This window comes from Protopterus annectens, chromosome 16.part0 (assembly GCF_019279795.1).
Source record: "Protopterus annectens isolate FY-2018-M chromosome 16.part0, PAN1.0, whole genome shotgun sequence".
Classification (NCBI taxonomy): Eukaryota; Metazoa; Chordata; order Ceratodontiformes; family Protopteridae; genus Protopterus; species Protopterus annectens.
The window spans coordinates 623,353,678-623,368,375 of record NC_056750.1 but is presented as its reverse complement, the minus strand read 5'-3'; the positions used below and the strand labels follow the sequence as shown (position 1 = coordinate 623,368,375).

At 40.0% G+C, this 14,698-nt stretch overlaps 1 protein-coding gene across 1 annotated transcript in view; it reads left to right on the top strand.

Moving 5' to 3' along the window:
- Positions 1-14,698, top strand: part of ADAMTS13 (ADAM metallopeptidase with thrombospondin type 1 motif 13) — a 1,149,238-nt gene that overhangs the window by 866,055 nt on the left and 268,485 nt on the right. Inside the window, exon 26 of the mRNA XM_044058222.1 lies at positions 13,684-13,860. Coding sequence (XP_043914157.1) covers positions 13,684-13,860 — 177 coding nt within the window. The remainder of the gene's footprint in view (positions 1-13,683; positions 13,861-14,698) is intronic.

Here is a 14,698-nt window from a genome sequence, read left to right as displayed (position 1 = left end):
AATCTGTATTTAATCATGAGAGTGAAACATTAAAAAAGTGTATATGAGTGCCAGTGTGTTTTTTTTTCCTTACGCAGCTTATATGTCTGAAGAAATCAATTATCTGATTGTTATAACTCTTTAGGGATATTCAGAAATATTGCTAAAGCAGCCACACAGTGAAAAACAGCTCAATGAGTGCAGCATGACAAAGCAGGATGCATATTATGTATGTATAAGTAATGCAGGATGCTGGACAAGACAGTGAATGAGTCTCATTCATGCTACAGCATAGGCCATGATACTGTGATCATGTGACCCAGAGGGCACATGATATGAAGGTGATATGCCCAATGAGAAGCATACTCATGCCTGCAGTGAAGAATCTCAGTGATGCCATCTGTGCACTATCTGCAGACCTTACAAGAGCAGCACAACACAGTAGGCAGACAGTTTGGTATATAAAAGAAAAGGAAAGGGGGTGATAATACAGTCAGAAGTATTAAACAGCAAAAGGATGGACACACAGAATGATAATAAGAAAGGGAGATAGGAGTAGGAGAAAAGGGGATGTCCTTCATGTGTGAGAGTTGTCTTTTTTTTTTTGTATTTTAAGAAGAAATAAAAAGGGGGAGGGTACTGCAGTTCAAACAGATGGAGGATGAAGGATAAAGGGAAGGTGGCAAAGGCACACAAATACACAGACACTAACAGCAGAGATGATTACACAACAGGATGGGGCAAGAAGGTAGTGAGAGACAGGCATGCACCACTTTCCAGAGAGCAACCTTTGCCCCTTCCCTCCTGACAGGTGGCTGTGGGGGCTACCAGTAAGCCCTGCAGGTCACCTTTTACAAGGTGGCATTTGTCATTCTGCAAAGAAGCAAGCCTGGGGGCCACTGGGAATCCTGAGGTCAGTGTAGTGGTGGTTGTAGAACATGGTGGCCACCACCTCACCTCTGTCTGCATCAGGAGTCATCCTGTAGAAAATTAAAATAAATGGAGAGAAGGCAAAAAATGCAGCACATAAGCATGTGTGGTACAATGCAATGTCATATCGCCCAGCTCCCTGCAATACCCTTATTCACCCCCCCATGCCAGGTGAGTCTGACCCATCTCTGCTGGTAAATGAACCTGTTATCTTCTTCCTCCCTTGGTGCTGCAAAACATAACAGAAACACATCATTATATCCTAGGCAAATGAACTAATAAAGCAGTAATTACCAAACACCAAGCAATAATGCCAATCCACTGCGATTAACTTACAAAAAGCAAGTAGCTCTCCCTCTGTAACTTCATCCTCTCATTGGTGGGTGCCCCCACAGGTCACTGTACTTGCGGTGTTACTGCTTTCCAGAGACAGGAATACCAGTGGCAACTCTAAGGCTCCTGGCACGCTGCTGCCATGACTCCATCTTCTGTGGGCACTCTTATTTGTCCAGTAGGCACTCCCTGTGGTCCCTGTAAAGTGCTTTGATCATTGACCATTCCATTTTAGTAATCCAGATGGAGGTCTACAAAAGCCAGGGTGTAGGTATGAGTCAGTAGAAAAGGGGGTACTTGTTGCATGGCCACATGTCATTGACACCACACCACATGCATTGACAGGCAGTTGAGCAGCACTGGGCATGAATTAAAAGTTGACTAGTTCAGCAATAAGTGACATGTATGTACTAGCTGGAAGAACTAGCACAGCCACCATACTGCTAACAGCCAACAGACTGAGCATTCTCCTTTTACTGCCTGGTGTGAGTAAGCACAACATTATCATTTTGTGAAATCACTCCCCTTCAACTATTTATTGTATTGGCTGTATTGTTTGTACCAAAATGTAAAAAAATACAAATCCTTCCACCCCTTCTTTAAATGCTCTTTTTAAAAAATTTTTACTCTAAACTAAAACTAATCTTCAACATAAATTACCCACTTTCATACCTAACTGCTTTTAGGATAACACACATTTTGGGATAAAGGATTTTTCATCTTTTTTTTAAGCATCTATTACAAGACTACATCCTGGAAGACAGTTGTCATCCAGCAGTAGTCTCTCTCTCTTTATCTTGGGATTAGTGTTTCTGTTTTCTCCTCTCTGAGTATAGTGATATTATTTATATTTTTATTCTGGATAGAAGATTTTGAATCAGTTATATTAATAACTGCTTTATAGAATCTAGCTTTATGTTGCATATGTTCCTGACTCTGACTGGGTGGAGCAGAGTGTCAATGATGCTTCTGACTGGAGATGTGTGAGTGTGCTATCTTGTGCATCTGTGTGATGACACACTGGTGAGAGGCATCTCATCTACCAGAAAAGCCTACACAGATTCAGCACTCCAGTGGGACATGGACAAGACTGTGGATCACCAAACAAGCTGTGTTGCTGTTCTTGGTGCTAGGGAGGGGCTTGGTCCAACAAGTGAGAAAAAGCGAAGGAGCGAGTGAACCTGAAGAGTAGCAGTGGTGAGACTCAGTAGCCATTCAGCAGCCATTCATGCAATGCTGACTAACCCATATCATCTCATCAGATAGCTAATTCCTTGTTTTTTCTTTCAAAATATCTATAAGTTTCCTCTCAAGTTTATTTCAAATTTTTCAACAGAGTAGATATTAGTGTTTACAACAGTGTAGCAAGCATTTCTCCACATCAAGTTACACAGGGAAACTATTTTTTTCTGACAAAGCAAAAGGTTAATAGTTTGCAAACAATACTCATTTGAGTGAAAGCAATTCTCACATAACAGTCTAGATAATATAAAAACCACTGACACTGATATTCCAACAGTCTAAGTGTCTCAAAAAAAAGCTCTGTGTGGATATGGTGGAACTTTCCTACTGTCTCCGTTACCAGGTTTGTGGATATGGTATAATTGTATAACAATATAATATAGTGTGTCAATATAGAAACCAGTCAATTCTCACTGAATCTGATATAATGTGTGAGAGATGTATTTACACAATGTCACTCAGTAGTTTACACAATGTCACTCACTAAAGCATCTCATAAGATTGTCCATATGCATGCTGCACCCATCATCAGCACAGTTCAAGCAGACATTTTGCAGACATTTGTGATAAACATTTACATGCAAGACCAAAACCATAAAGACCTCCCTAGACAAGTAACACACAAAGTAAAATACCAAGCAAGCCCACACTAAGCTCAAAACAACACCACCCACAAACCAACATCTCACTCATCACATTGAGCCATCTCTCCTAGATCATGAGGCAAGTCACCACAGTATCCACAATCTAATCAATTTTGCTTGCCAACATCTAGACACCAGGATTCATCATGAGACACAAGTATGCAACACAGTGCAATATGATTACGCTTATCAGGGGCTCAATGACCTGAGACATACCTCCCTAGACTACATGAAGACAGACATCACAGAGCCCTCGGATGTGTCTCAGGCTGGTATGAGCCTAGCATTGAGCAGCATTTTACCTTCTCCATGGATGATGCCACAACAGAAAAAAAAGATGATTGACTTTAATAATTGGCTTAGTTTCTGGTGTCATTTTAAGGGCATGCAATATTTGTCATCATGGAAGGAGATGGTCAACAGACCACACTGCTTAGCCAGGGATGGTCTACACCTCTCCCCTCTAAGCTTTTGAATATTAGCTAAAACATTGTCTTCCCCCATAGTGCCTTTTTTAGGCAGTGCCAAACTGAATTTACCTTCTGGTATTAGTGCTCAATGCTAGGAGTCTAAACAAAAAACTCCACTCCCCAAAGGTTCTCTTTACCCTAGAGAATGCTGATGTCTGTGCAGTCAGACAATATCCCATGATGCCTTCTGAATGGCATGAAACATGATCTATCACACTGTAGCCTCCAAACAGGCTTCATGTCTCACAAATGGAGAAAGGCAACAGTCATCCCTCTGCACAAAGGTTGGCCATCTACAGACCCCGGAAACTACAGACCCATAAGTCTCATTAGTCTTATATGTAAAGCCATGGAAAGAATTATCATGGAGGTGATCAATAAAGATATAGTAAACCTCTAGACACTGAACGCAACCCAGTTTGGTTTCATCAAGGGCAGATCATGCCTACTCAACCTGGTGGACTTCTTTGAGAAGGTCACCAAAGCAATCAATGAGGGCAAAATCATTCGCACTGCCTACGTTGACCTGGCCAAGGCATTTGACACAGTACCCCTCTCGGGCATTGTTGACAAACTCAAAAGGTTAGGTACAAACCTGTATGTCACCCAATGGATAGCCAACTGGCTCACAGACAGGACCCAGGAAGTTAGAATTGGGGAGTCCACCTCTACAAAGAGGCCAGTCACAAGTGGAGTCCCTCAGGGATCAGTCCTTGGACCGCTCCTTTTTGGCATTTACTTCTCAGAAGTCAAGGCCAATGTCAGTGGTCTCTGGCTGACTAAATTTGCAGATGATTGCAAATTAGGAGCTGTCATTGAATCTCACACTGACATAAATGTTCTCCAGGAGGGGCTGACACAGACAAACAACTGGTGTCAGAGCTGTGAACTAAAACTAAATGCCAAGAAATGCATAAAAGCATCCTTTGGGAAGTCATCCATCCCTAGTAACTATTACATTGACAACACACCCCTTAGAGTTGACCCAGTAGTCAGGGACTGAGGGACATACATAGATAGTAATCTAGCCTTTGATCATCACGTGTCTACAGTGGTGAGGAAATCATTCTATGTTGTGTGACTTATAAACAAAGGTTGGCATTTAAGTTTAAGGATGTCAATATTCGACATTCATCAGACCTATCATTGAGTATAATGCCCCCTTTGTTATGTACCTAACTATGCATATCCAACAACTGGAACATCCACAGAGGTTTGTTACTAAAAGAATACAGGGTGTAAGTAATATGTCCTATGCAGACTGCCTCATGGCCCTATCCCTGTATTCTGTCTCCTACAGGCTTTTGAGGGGAGATCTATGCCTGGCATACAAGGCATTGTCAGACCCCACTCCTGATGGACCTTCTGCATATCCACAAAACATAGTGTATCAGAATTACCCATGCTAAAGATTTAAACCTTGCCTGTGATATAAATAGGACCTGCTGGAGAAATACATATGTATCCCAGATTTGGGAGGGTTGTTACTGCATTATGAGGTTATGAAGAATGACAGTTGTTATGGCAGAATGAGAGGTTATAGTGGCCAGGGCGTGAAAAATTGTGCTATGATGTAATTTATATAGATGTAACTTCAGCATTTGACAAGGTCATACACAAAACACTGATCAATAAATTAGAACAACTAGGTATTGATGCACTTTTGGTAAGATGGGTATCTGCATGTCTTACATATAGTATGTGGCACGTATCATACAACAATTGGACAGGTGAAATTCTGGCTTACAGTCACGGTGTCGCACGTGGCTCTGTCCTAGAACCATACTTGTTTAGATTGTATCTTTCAGACCAATCTTTTTCATTTGTGGTGTTCTACAGTTTGTATGCAGATAACTTGAAATTGGGTAAACTGATTACATGATTTACAGATACAGTCTGAAAAATAACTTGACTAAATTGACCATTTGGGCACAGAAGAATAATATGCTGATAAATACATTAAAAACTAAACATATGAGATTTGGGAGACATAAATTTTTAGGTGTATATTTAATTCAGCACACAGTTATTGAAACTGTAGATTCATTTAAGGACCTGTGTATATGGGTAGATCCAGCTTTGAGTTTTTTCTAATCATATCATCCAATTGATTAATGATAGTTATAGAACTATAGGTTGTGTAAAAAGATTTATAAAGTCTAGGAAATCAGAAATGATGAAGTAATTTTTTTTTAATTACACTAGACCCAAACTTAAGTATGGAATAACAATATGGAAACCTTCTAAGAAAACAAGCATGAGTAAGCTGGAAAGAGTACAGCAGAAATATACCAAGGGCATCCATGGATATAAAAATTTAAGTATTATGAAAGACTAAAGTACCTGAACTTGTACAGTATCTCATATAAATATTTAAGAGGAGATCTTATTCATGTATGTAGGACATTTAGAGACAACTACCTATGAGAATGTTTGGGGCTATCAAAAAGTAGTAGAATATCATCAGGCAACCTATGTAGAATATTCTATAAGAAAGAGAAGTGTACTAATTGGTTCTCTGAGAGTGCAGCTGATGCATGGAACAGACTACGAAATTACATTAAAGCAAGTATTAGGTTAGATATTTTTAAGAACAGCCTGGACACATAGTATGGGAACAACTGTTTTGGTATATTGGCAGGCTAGAAGGGCATTAATGCCATACTTGAAATATTTGTATATATGTATGTATGTTCACAGCTCACCTGCCATAATGGCCATGTGGGGTACCACCACAGACTAGGGGATTGTGTGAGGTCCAGCTGCTAGCAAAATGGTTCAAGCCAGAGACATGAGAAGGCTGCACAGGAGTCCAAGTGAGGAAGAACTGCAGTGGAGACTGGCCTGCCACAAGATACAATATACACATCAAAACAATGTGGTCCATAGCCTGCATGTCATGTCCTGTGTTCTGTCCATAGTGCCAGTGCATAACAAGTTATTGTAGCCTGGTCTGTGCCAACATTGTATAGTAGCCATGGTACACATCACATGCACAACTGCAGCACAGCCAGTGGATATTGATAGGTGGCAGAGTCTATGTCCACTGACATTCACCATTCACAGGTGTCCATAAGCAGGTCTGTATTATGTGATCAAATGATCACAATAGTGAATGTTCTAAAGAGCAGAAATGCAGCACACCAAAGTGCTTTTTGTGGGATCATGGTACAGTGAAGCATGGAATATTTGCCCTTTCCTCAGTGTAGTGCCATCTCGGAGTTGGTATATATATTTAGCAGGGGGGCTCAGGCCCCACAATATTGGTTTCGATGTGCAGCATTTTTGCTCTTTAAAGCATTTGCTATTGTGATCATTCGATCACATAATATAGACCCCCATAACAACAAGTACTGTGATGGGCCCCAATGGGTATCAAAAGCTGTAGACAGTCACACAGGCAGAGACAAGAACACTCCTACAGACCTTGTACACCCACAGCAAGTGGATGCTAGACAAGGCCAAGAGTGCCAGGACATTTAGGGATCAGATTTGGCAGGGCCTGGTACATGATGCTGATAGTGACATAACAGAACTCAACAGGGGAAGCCAAGTCGACAATATGATCTGGTGTGCATGGATAAAGGTGTATTCCATCATGAGAGACAAAATGACAAAAGGAGGACCACTGACACAAAGCATCCTCACAGACACTAAGGAGCTGCAGCTGGATACTCATGCCTGAAAGAAGCCTGGATATATGAGCTGGGCTGGTGGCGTAATCATAAGTGTGTGTTGAGGATGCATGAGGTTGGTCTGCCTATGTTTCACTACCAAAGTACAGTGGTGCATTATTGTCACATCTGTACCCATAGTAAATGTTAACATATCCCTCCTCCATGTACATCAGGAATGCAACAATGAAGAACTGCACTCCAAGTTATGTTTGTGCTCTTTGTCCTTTGTAAATGCTTCATATGTATCAGTGTTGTACAAAGGGCAGTGGAATTGTCACATATGTTTCGACATAGACACAGTTGTTTCTGTCTTTCTATCTTCACAGGTGTCACTAGTGTGTGGTCAAACAAAGCAAGATGGCACATGCTGAATCAGTGCATCAGCAGTGCCTGATAATGATGGTAGCACATCCACTGAAGTCTGACAATGCAGTGACAGCATCACCAATTTTAAAAGTGGAAGGCACACTACCACCCTCTTGTATAGACATCCCTATGGTGGGTGTCAATGTCCTGCACATCCTTTATGTTTAGTTAAGGCCTGCCCATCCATTGCAGCCCATCACAGGGTACCCACTCCTCACCTACACATGGCAGGGAGCAGTCGCACTGCTGCACAATGCTCACATGGCAGAAGGGAGAGGTGCATATGTTAACATTGTGACTACAAATGCCACACCTTCCCATATCTTGATATTACCCGACATCAGTCAGCATATGTTGAGGTCAGCGATCCTGGCACAGACACATGCTATTTATGACATGTTGAAGATAACCATCATGTTATATGTCATGCATGAGGATGTATTTGAGGACCCAAAATGTCTGCATACCACCAAACTGAAAAGAGTCTGAAAACAGACACACTGCTGAAGGTATTGGAGAGCCACTTGGCATCTGTTGCAAATGCTGTGAGGTATGGGACTGTAGCCATGCCTGCAGATTCTAGGGAAAACCTCCACAGCTGTGCTCAGTTACTCACTTTCCCTCTTCATAACACTATCCTTCTCACCACAACTCATGTCCTGCCTTTTTACCATGTAGTAATCCAATTCCTAAGTCTTGATCTTATCTTTAATCCTCCAATTGTTCTAGAAGTCACCTGTGCAGTATAAAGTCAAAGGCTGTGGTGAAGTCCAGGCAGACCATGTCTAGCAGAAATCCTCTTTTAAAGTCTCCTGAATCCCAGTCATAAAATTGGTTCAGCTTTTTCTGAAAGTTTCTTCTGTGCATGAATCCAAATTGGTTGTTAAGGAGATTTTATCCTCTAGAAATGCAGCTAGCCTTTTCCTATGATATCCTTCTGGTTACTGTGAGGCTAACAGACCCCTAGTGTCTGGGTTTTACCTTGTTCTGCCATGTATAAGGGTAGCACAATTGTTAGATCACAGCCTTTATGTCCTTCTCCAGTCGACAATGATCTGTTCAAAGCCAGATTGTTGAGGACCATAGGAGGTAGCCCATTTGGTCTCTGTTCTTTATTCGCCTTTAGAAAATCTCTTTCCCACTCACCCCATTGCTATCTTGGTATCTGTCCACTCTGTCTTACCTCCCTCCTAGCATGTCACCCTTTGCTTTCCATTGTAAACATTGAAATAGAATGTTCCTTTAGTACTTCTGCTTTTTTCCAGTCTTCTGTGGTCTTTGCCTGAAATCTATGCTCCACCTGAGCAAGCTTATCTCTGTCTCTCTCTCTCTCTTTATCTTCCCCTTTCATCTTTCTGATATACATTTAAAAAGCTTTATTTCCTATCCTTGGTTCCATCTGACAAAAATCCCTTTTAGATTTTGTCTTTGCTTCTCTCAGATCATTTATCTTCTGCTGGAGTGTGGCTTTTCCATCTTCCCATCTGTCTCTTTTATGTCTTGCATGCCCTGTCCTTTCCCTATTTATTAATCTTATCATCCTGTGTAGTTACATCAGCCCTCTACCTTGTTTGCTTTTTTCTTCTTCTTCAAAACCTTGTGGACAGCTCGAGAACTAAACTTTTGGTGGGTTTTGTTTAGTGCCTTACTGTCTTTTCCAGTATGCTTTTGACTGAAGACTCACCTGGAATACATCACTAGGAGTAGAAATTCTAGTCTGAGGGATGACAACATTTTAGCACTAGATTTGGAGGATTCAGGGTTAAGATGGATAGTTAATTTATAAGACATTTTGATCTTACCTAAAAATTTGTTAATAGTGAGAGCAATAGAGCAAAATGTCTGTAAAAGTATAAAGAAGAATCTAAGTGAGTACCAAGTATTTGTATGAGTCACCTGCAAAAAATCACATTACATTACCCCATGCATTGAAGATCTATATAGTAATAAAAAAGGAGTTATTGAATTTTTCCAAAAAAACATAGTTTGTTTTACGTTCCTGACAGAAAGTTATTTTTTTTATTAAACCAGAGGCAAATTTTTAATGAACCTGATATACAGTAAATGTTTTAGATCACTGCAGTTACTACCAGTTTTAGGAGTATGAGCCCATCAGTATAAAGGAGCATGTTCAATCTGTATAGGACAGTATGGAGGTAATGTTATAACAAAAATAAACCACCCCTGGTTAAAATTGTACTAATATGGCTCTGTGAATCTGTGCTATAAGTCTCTGCTGCACAATACCTAATGTACTATTATCCCAGCTATAAACTTCTGTGTCATGTCATCTCCCTTATCTTACTTGTGCCTCCTCCCCTCCTTCTTTTGTTTGGACTGACTAACTCCTTACCTTATCTTCCTATGTTTTATATTTTGAACAAATCTTTATAGTAACAAATATGTTTATGTAAAAGTGACAATCTATGCATACTGATGATGTTGCACTGTATATACCTCAATGTACTAAAACATGTATTATACCATGACCCCCCATTAATATTCCAAAACGTGCATGCTGATTGGCCAGCGTGCACGTTGTAAATCGACTTATACTAATGGAAAAAGGTCCAGTCGCCCGGACTTTTTCCATTAGTATAAGTCTCTTTTAAAACACTGTCTCGCTATGTTAAAAGAGTTTAACATAGCGACACAGGTTTAAAAAAAGCAACGGAGATCTCCGTTGCTTTTTTTAAAGCTGTCTCGCTATGTTAAACTCCTTTAACATAGTGACACAGTGTGTAAAAAGCAACGGAGATCTTGCTTTCTCAGTTGCTTTTTTTTTAAACCTGTCTCGCTATGTTAAATGGGTTTAACATAGCGAGACAGCTTTAAAATAAGCCATGGAGATCTCCATTGCTTATTTTAAAGCTGTCTCGCTATGTTAAACCCATTTAACATAGCGACATAGGTTTAAAAAGCAACAGAGAAAGCAAGATCTCCGTTGCTTTTTACTGTTTCGCTATGTTAAATGGGTTTAACATAGTGAGGCAGCTTTAAAATAAGCAACGGACATCTCTGTTGCTTATTTTAAAGCTGTCTCGCTATGTTAAACCCATTTAACATAGCGAAACAGTAAAAAGCAATGGAGATCTTGCTTTCTCCATTGCTTTTGGCCACAGCTCTGATGTACTGCGTAGACATGCGCAGTACATCAGAACTGCCGCGGATACCAGACAGCTGCGGAAGGGCAGCAAAGAGGCATCATTATACAATGCCATTATTTAAGAAAAGTAATTATTTCTTTTCTTAAATAATGTCATAGTATAATAGCAATAACCCACTTCTGGGTGTGGGTAATGCGGGATTTACCCACGGTTGTCTTTGTTTGGAAACCACACCAACCGTGGGTAAATCCCGCATTACCCACATCCAGGCGTGGGTTATTGCTATATTCATATACAATTCTACAAAACTGTTATTTTTAATCAAAATGTTTGTGAATGATGTACCCGATGTCAAGGATGTCTGAATATTGGAACTGTTGTCATGAGTGAAACTGACTGTTAATGATGAATGAATGCAAATGATGCACTTGATGTCTATATAATGGAGCTTTTCCCCCTAGGCCTCTGCTGAAAAAATTGTACTACTCAGTTGGGCTTTCCTGCTAAACAAATGCCAATAAATAAATACATATGTAATTAAAGGCCCAAAAACAGAACCTTAAGAAGTGGTGAAATATAATGTGTTTGGGTCAGACAGTCCATTCATAAAGTAGACTGAAGTAGGTCTCTCAGGAAGTTTTGAAAGTAGCATAGTGCTCAGTTTCAGACTGAAGTTTGGAGAGCGGAAAAGAAAAGAGGCTGTGGGCAGCCACATCAGGTTTTCTTTTTAGATCAGTAAAGATAGCTGCAGTAAATTGATATTTGTCCATATCTGTGTAAAGACAATATTTAAGTTAGCAAATGTCTGTAGCTGTGTTAAGTTGCCACAGGTTCAGAGAGATGTGACCTTGATGAAATATGTCTTCTGAAAGACAGTTGCTATGCTCGGTAGCCTTTCTCATAAAGCCAGAGCCCCATTCTCCTACATTGATAATATTAATGTATTATAAGGCACAGAAGGTGCCGTGCTAGGCGTCAGTTCCATACTGTGTCTCTTTAGCTGAATACTGACCGTGTTGTTGAAATGCCAAGATTACAGGCTCTTTTATGTGCCCTGCTGTGCCATGCTGTGACATTGAGATGTTCTGTGCATCTCAGAGCTCAGTGTGTTAATGAAATGTATGACATACTTAGGTTTTCACAGTACTCCATATATTCCAACAAGTTGCCCACAGAGTTTATAATGACAGGCACACAGTTATGTTCATAAATTATATACCTGTTGGTCATGTGGCTAAAATGCTCTCTGTGTTGCATCTATGCAGAAAGTGTGATGCCTTTGAATCAGCCATTTTGTGTGTAAAAGGAAACACAAAGAAGTCCTATTCATATAAAAAATGAAAATCTCTTGGAATGACCTGTCTGAAGAGGTTTGGGAGACACAAAGTTGTGAATTTTAGGAATGTGTGAAATAATATCTTGAAAATGCAAACTTTATAATGCTAGATTTAACAGAGGCACATTTCAATTACTTCCATACAGCATTCATGGATTGTACAAGGATATTACAGCACATTCAGGATTTGAAAAATACTTGGAAAATATTGTCACTCTTCATTGCTAAATACTTTTACAGAAAGAAAATTATCTGTTTAATATTTAGGGAAAGCAGTCAAGGGGAAGGAGATGATGTGACATAACACCACCTGATAACAACCTCTGGGATGGAAAATAAGATCCAGTGTGCCTTCCCTGATCTAGAACAAAAATATTACAAAGCAACTTAATATTACCTTTATATGACGGTATGTGTGAATAAACATTATGTAGTAGATTTCTGACATATGAAATATTTTACACCAGTTATCCAACACCATATTTATTCCTATGTTTCTATAACCCTCTTCAAAATAGATGTAATCATAGCCCAGTATCTTTCGTGCTCAGTTTTCCTTCATTTAGCTCACCTTTTACTTATTTGGCTCTGGTTTAATCTGATGTATCAGCATATTACAGCAAAACAAACTGACTGCTTGCCACAGTGTAACTAGCAAGAATGGTAGAAGATCTTTGTGGCAGTTATCCAAAGTATAACTGGTTGGTACACATTCCTGGGTATCTTATTTCACAGTCTTATCCATGACATAGATATGATTCCCATCTCTGACGCTGAGGATCTGAGTTCAACTAGTGCCCAGTATGCAAAGATTTGGGGGTGGTAGGAGCAGCTAAAACCAAATGTCTGTCTGTCTGTGTGTACATGTTTTTGCACAACACAGAAGCACTCCATTGGAGGGCAGAAAGCATTCACTGGTCAAGTGGATAATGAGTGCTTTGTCCAAACAGGCATGGCTAATGGGACAGATATGTGGAAGCATGCATGCACTTTTCATATTAAGTGCACATTGGGCATTGGGGAAGGGGGTTAATGAATAAAGAGCAGAGCATCAACATAAAAACCTAATCCCAGATTCTGATAGACAGACTGTATTTTGTGACCACCTCTACAGTGAATGAATAATGCAGTACGCAAAGAACAGACCCTTCATAAGGTCAGGTAAAGAGGAGTAAAAAAAAGTTAAGCTAGTCATGTGTAGTTGGTAGTTGACTTCCCTTCACAAAATATTTTCTGCATAGTTTCATGTGTATCATCAAAGTGGTTAATTTAACAATGACACTCTTCTCATTTTCTTGCTAGTTAACTTAAGATATTACGAAACTAGTCTAATAATCATAAAAGAGAATGTATTCATTATTATGAGAAGAGAATCCTGTGTGTTACTGAATTTATGTGTGTTCACACACACACACACACACACACACACACACACACACACACACACACACACACACACACACACACACACACACTACATCTAGACTCTACAGAAGGAAAACAATATTTATATTTTAATTTACTTTTGTAAATGTAGACAAAGCCTTAGGGTGATGCACTGCAAACATAGATATGATTTATTGTATTTTTTCCTTGCAGGTGGAGTTTCAAAAGGGATACTTGTAGTGTTACATGTGGAACAGGAGTCATTCGTCGAGTTTTGTACTGTGCAAGAGTTAATGGAGAGAAGGAGGAGCCTGTGGCAGATGAAGAGTGCCAGGGTCTGTCACCTCCAGAGGATCATGAACCTTGTATTCTGAGTCCTTGTCCTGCAAGGTAGGATTTTATCATGTGATCTCAGTGCTCACCAGTACATTTTGAATTACAGTTTATATGACATTTCATAGAATGAGAAGGGGAATTCTCTTTGCAGATATAGGTAATATTTCTGTGTCTAAATTTCAATGATAACATTTTAAAAGGTGGCTTCATATAACATTATCAAAGATTACAACTGCAGTCCCTGATATTGCAAAACTGAAACTTTGTTTGCAACTCTGTGAATTTCCATACTTGCTATTAGGTTCATGGGTTCATAGGTAGGTACTAGGCTATCTGCCTGAGGGCATTTATAAGCCTAGCCAGAGTGTGTCGGCTTTCGCTGCTCCATTGATTAATTAACTGATACTCTGTCAAGCAGAGCCAATGAAGTGATCCCAGGGGTGTATTTTCTGTACCCATCCACTCGTCAAGGATTTTCTTGAAGAGTGTTAGTGAGGGGCTCTGCCTAATGTAGTTTGAAATTTTGTTGTAAAAGCATGGGGCGTCTCTGTGACAGGAATCTATCCCTCCAGCATGTTCTATTTATTGTTGTGGCGAGGTTTAGCTCACTAGAGCACTGGGCTCACAGTGACTTGGATTTCTTTAGGTGGAGTATGTCCATCAATTCTGAGTTGGACATGGCTTTGTAAGTCAGGCAGAGATCACCTCTGAGTAAGCGATATGCCACTGAGTACAGCCAGAATTTTTTCAGTCGGGCTGCATAGGACATATGTTTAAGGCCTCTTGGTAAGGTACTTTTATGGTCTCTCCAGCTGTTGAAAGTGTCTTGTGAGGTACATCCCAAATGGGGCATTGTACTCTATGATGGGTCTGATGAGTGATGAGTAGAGGA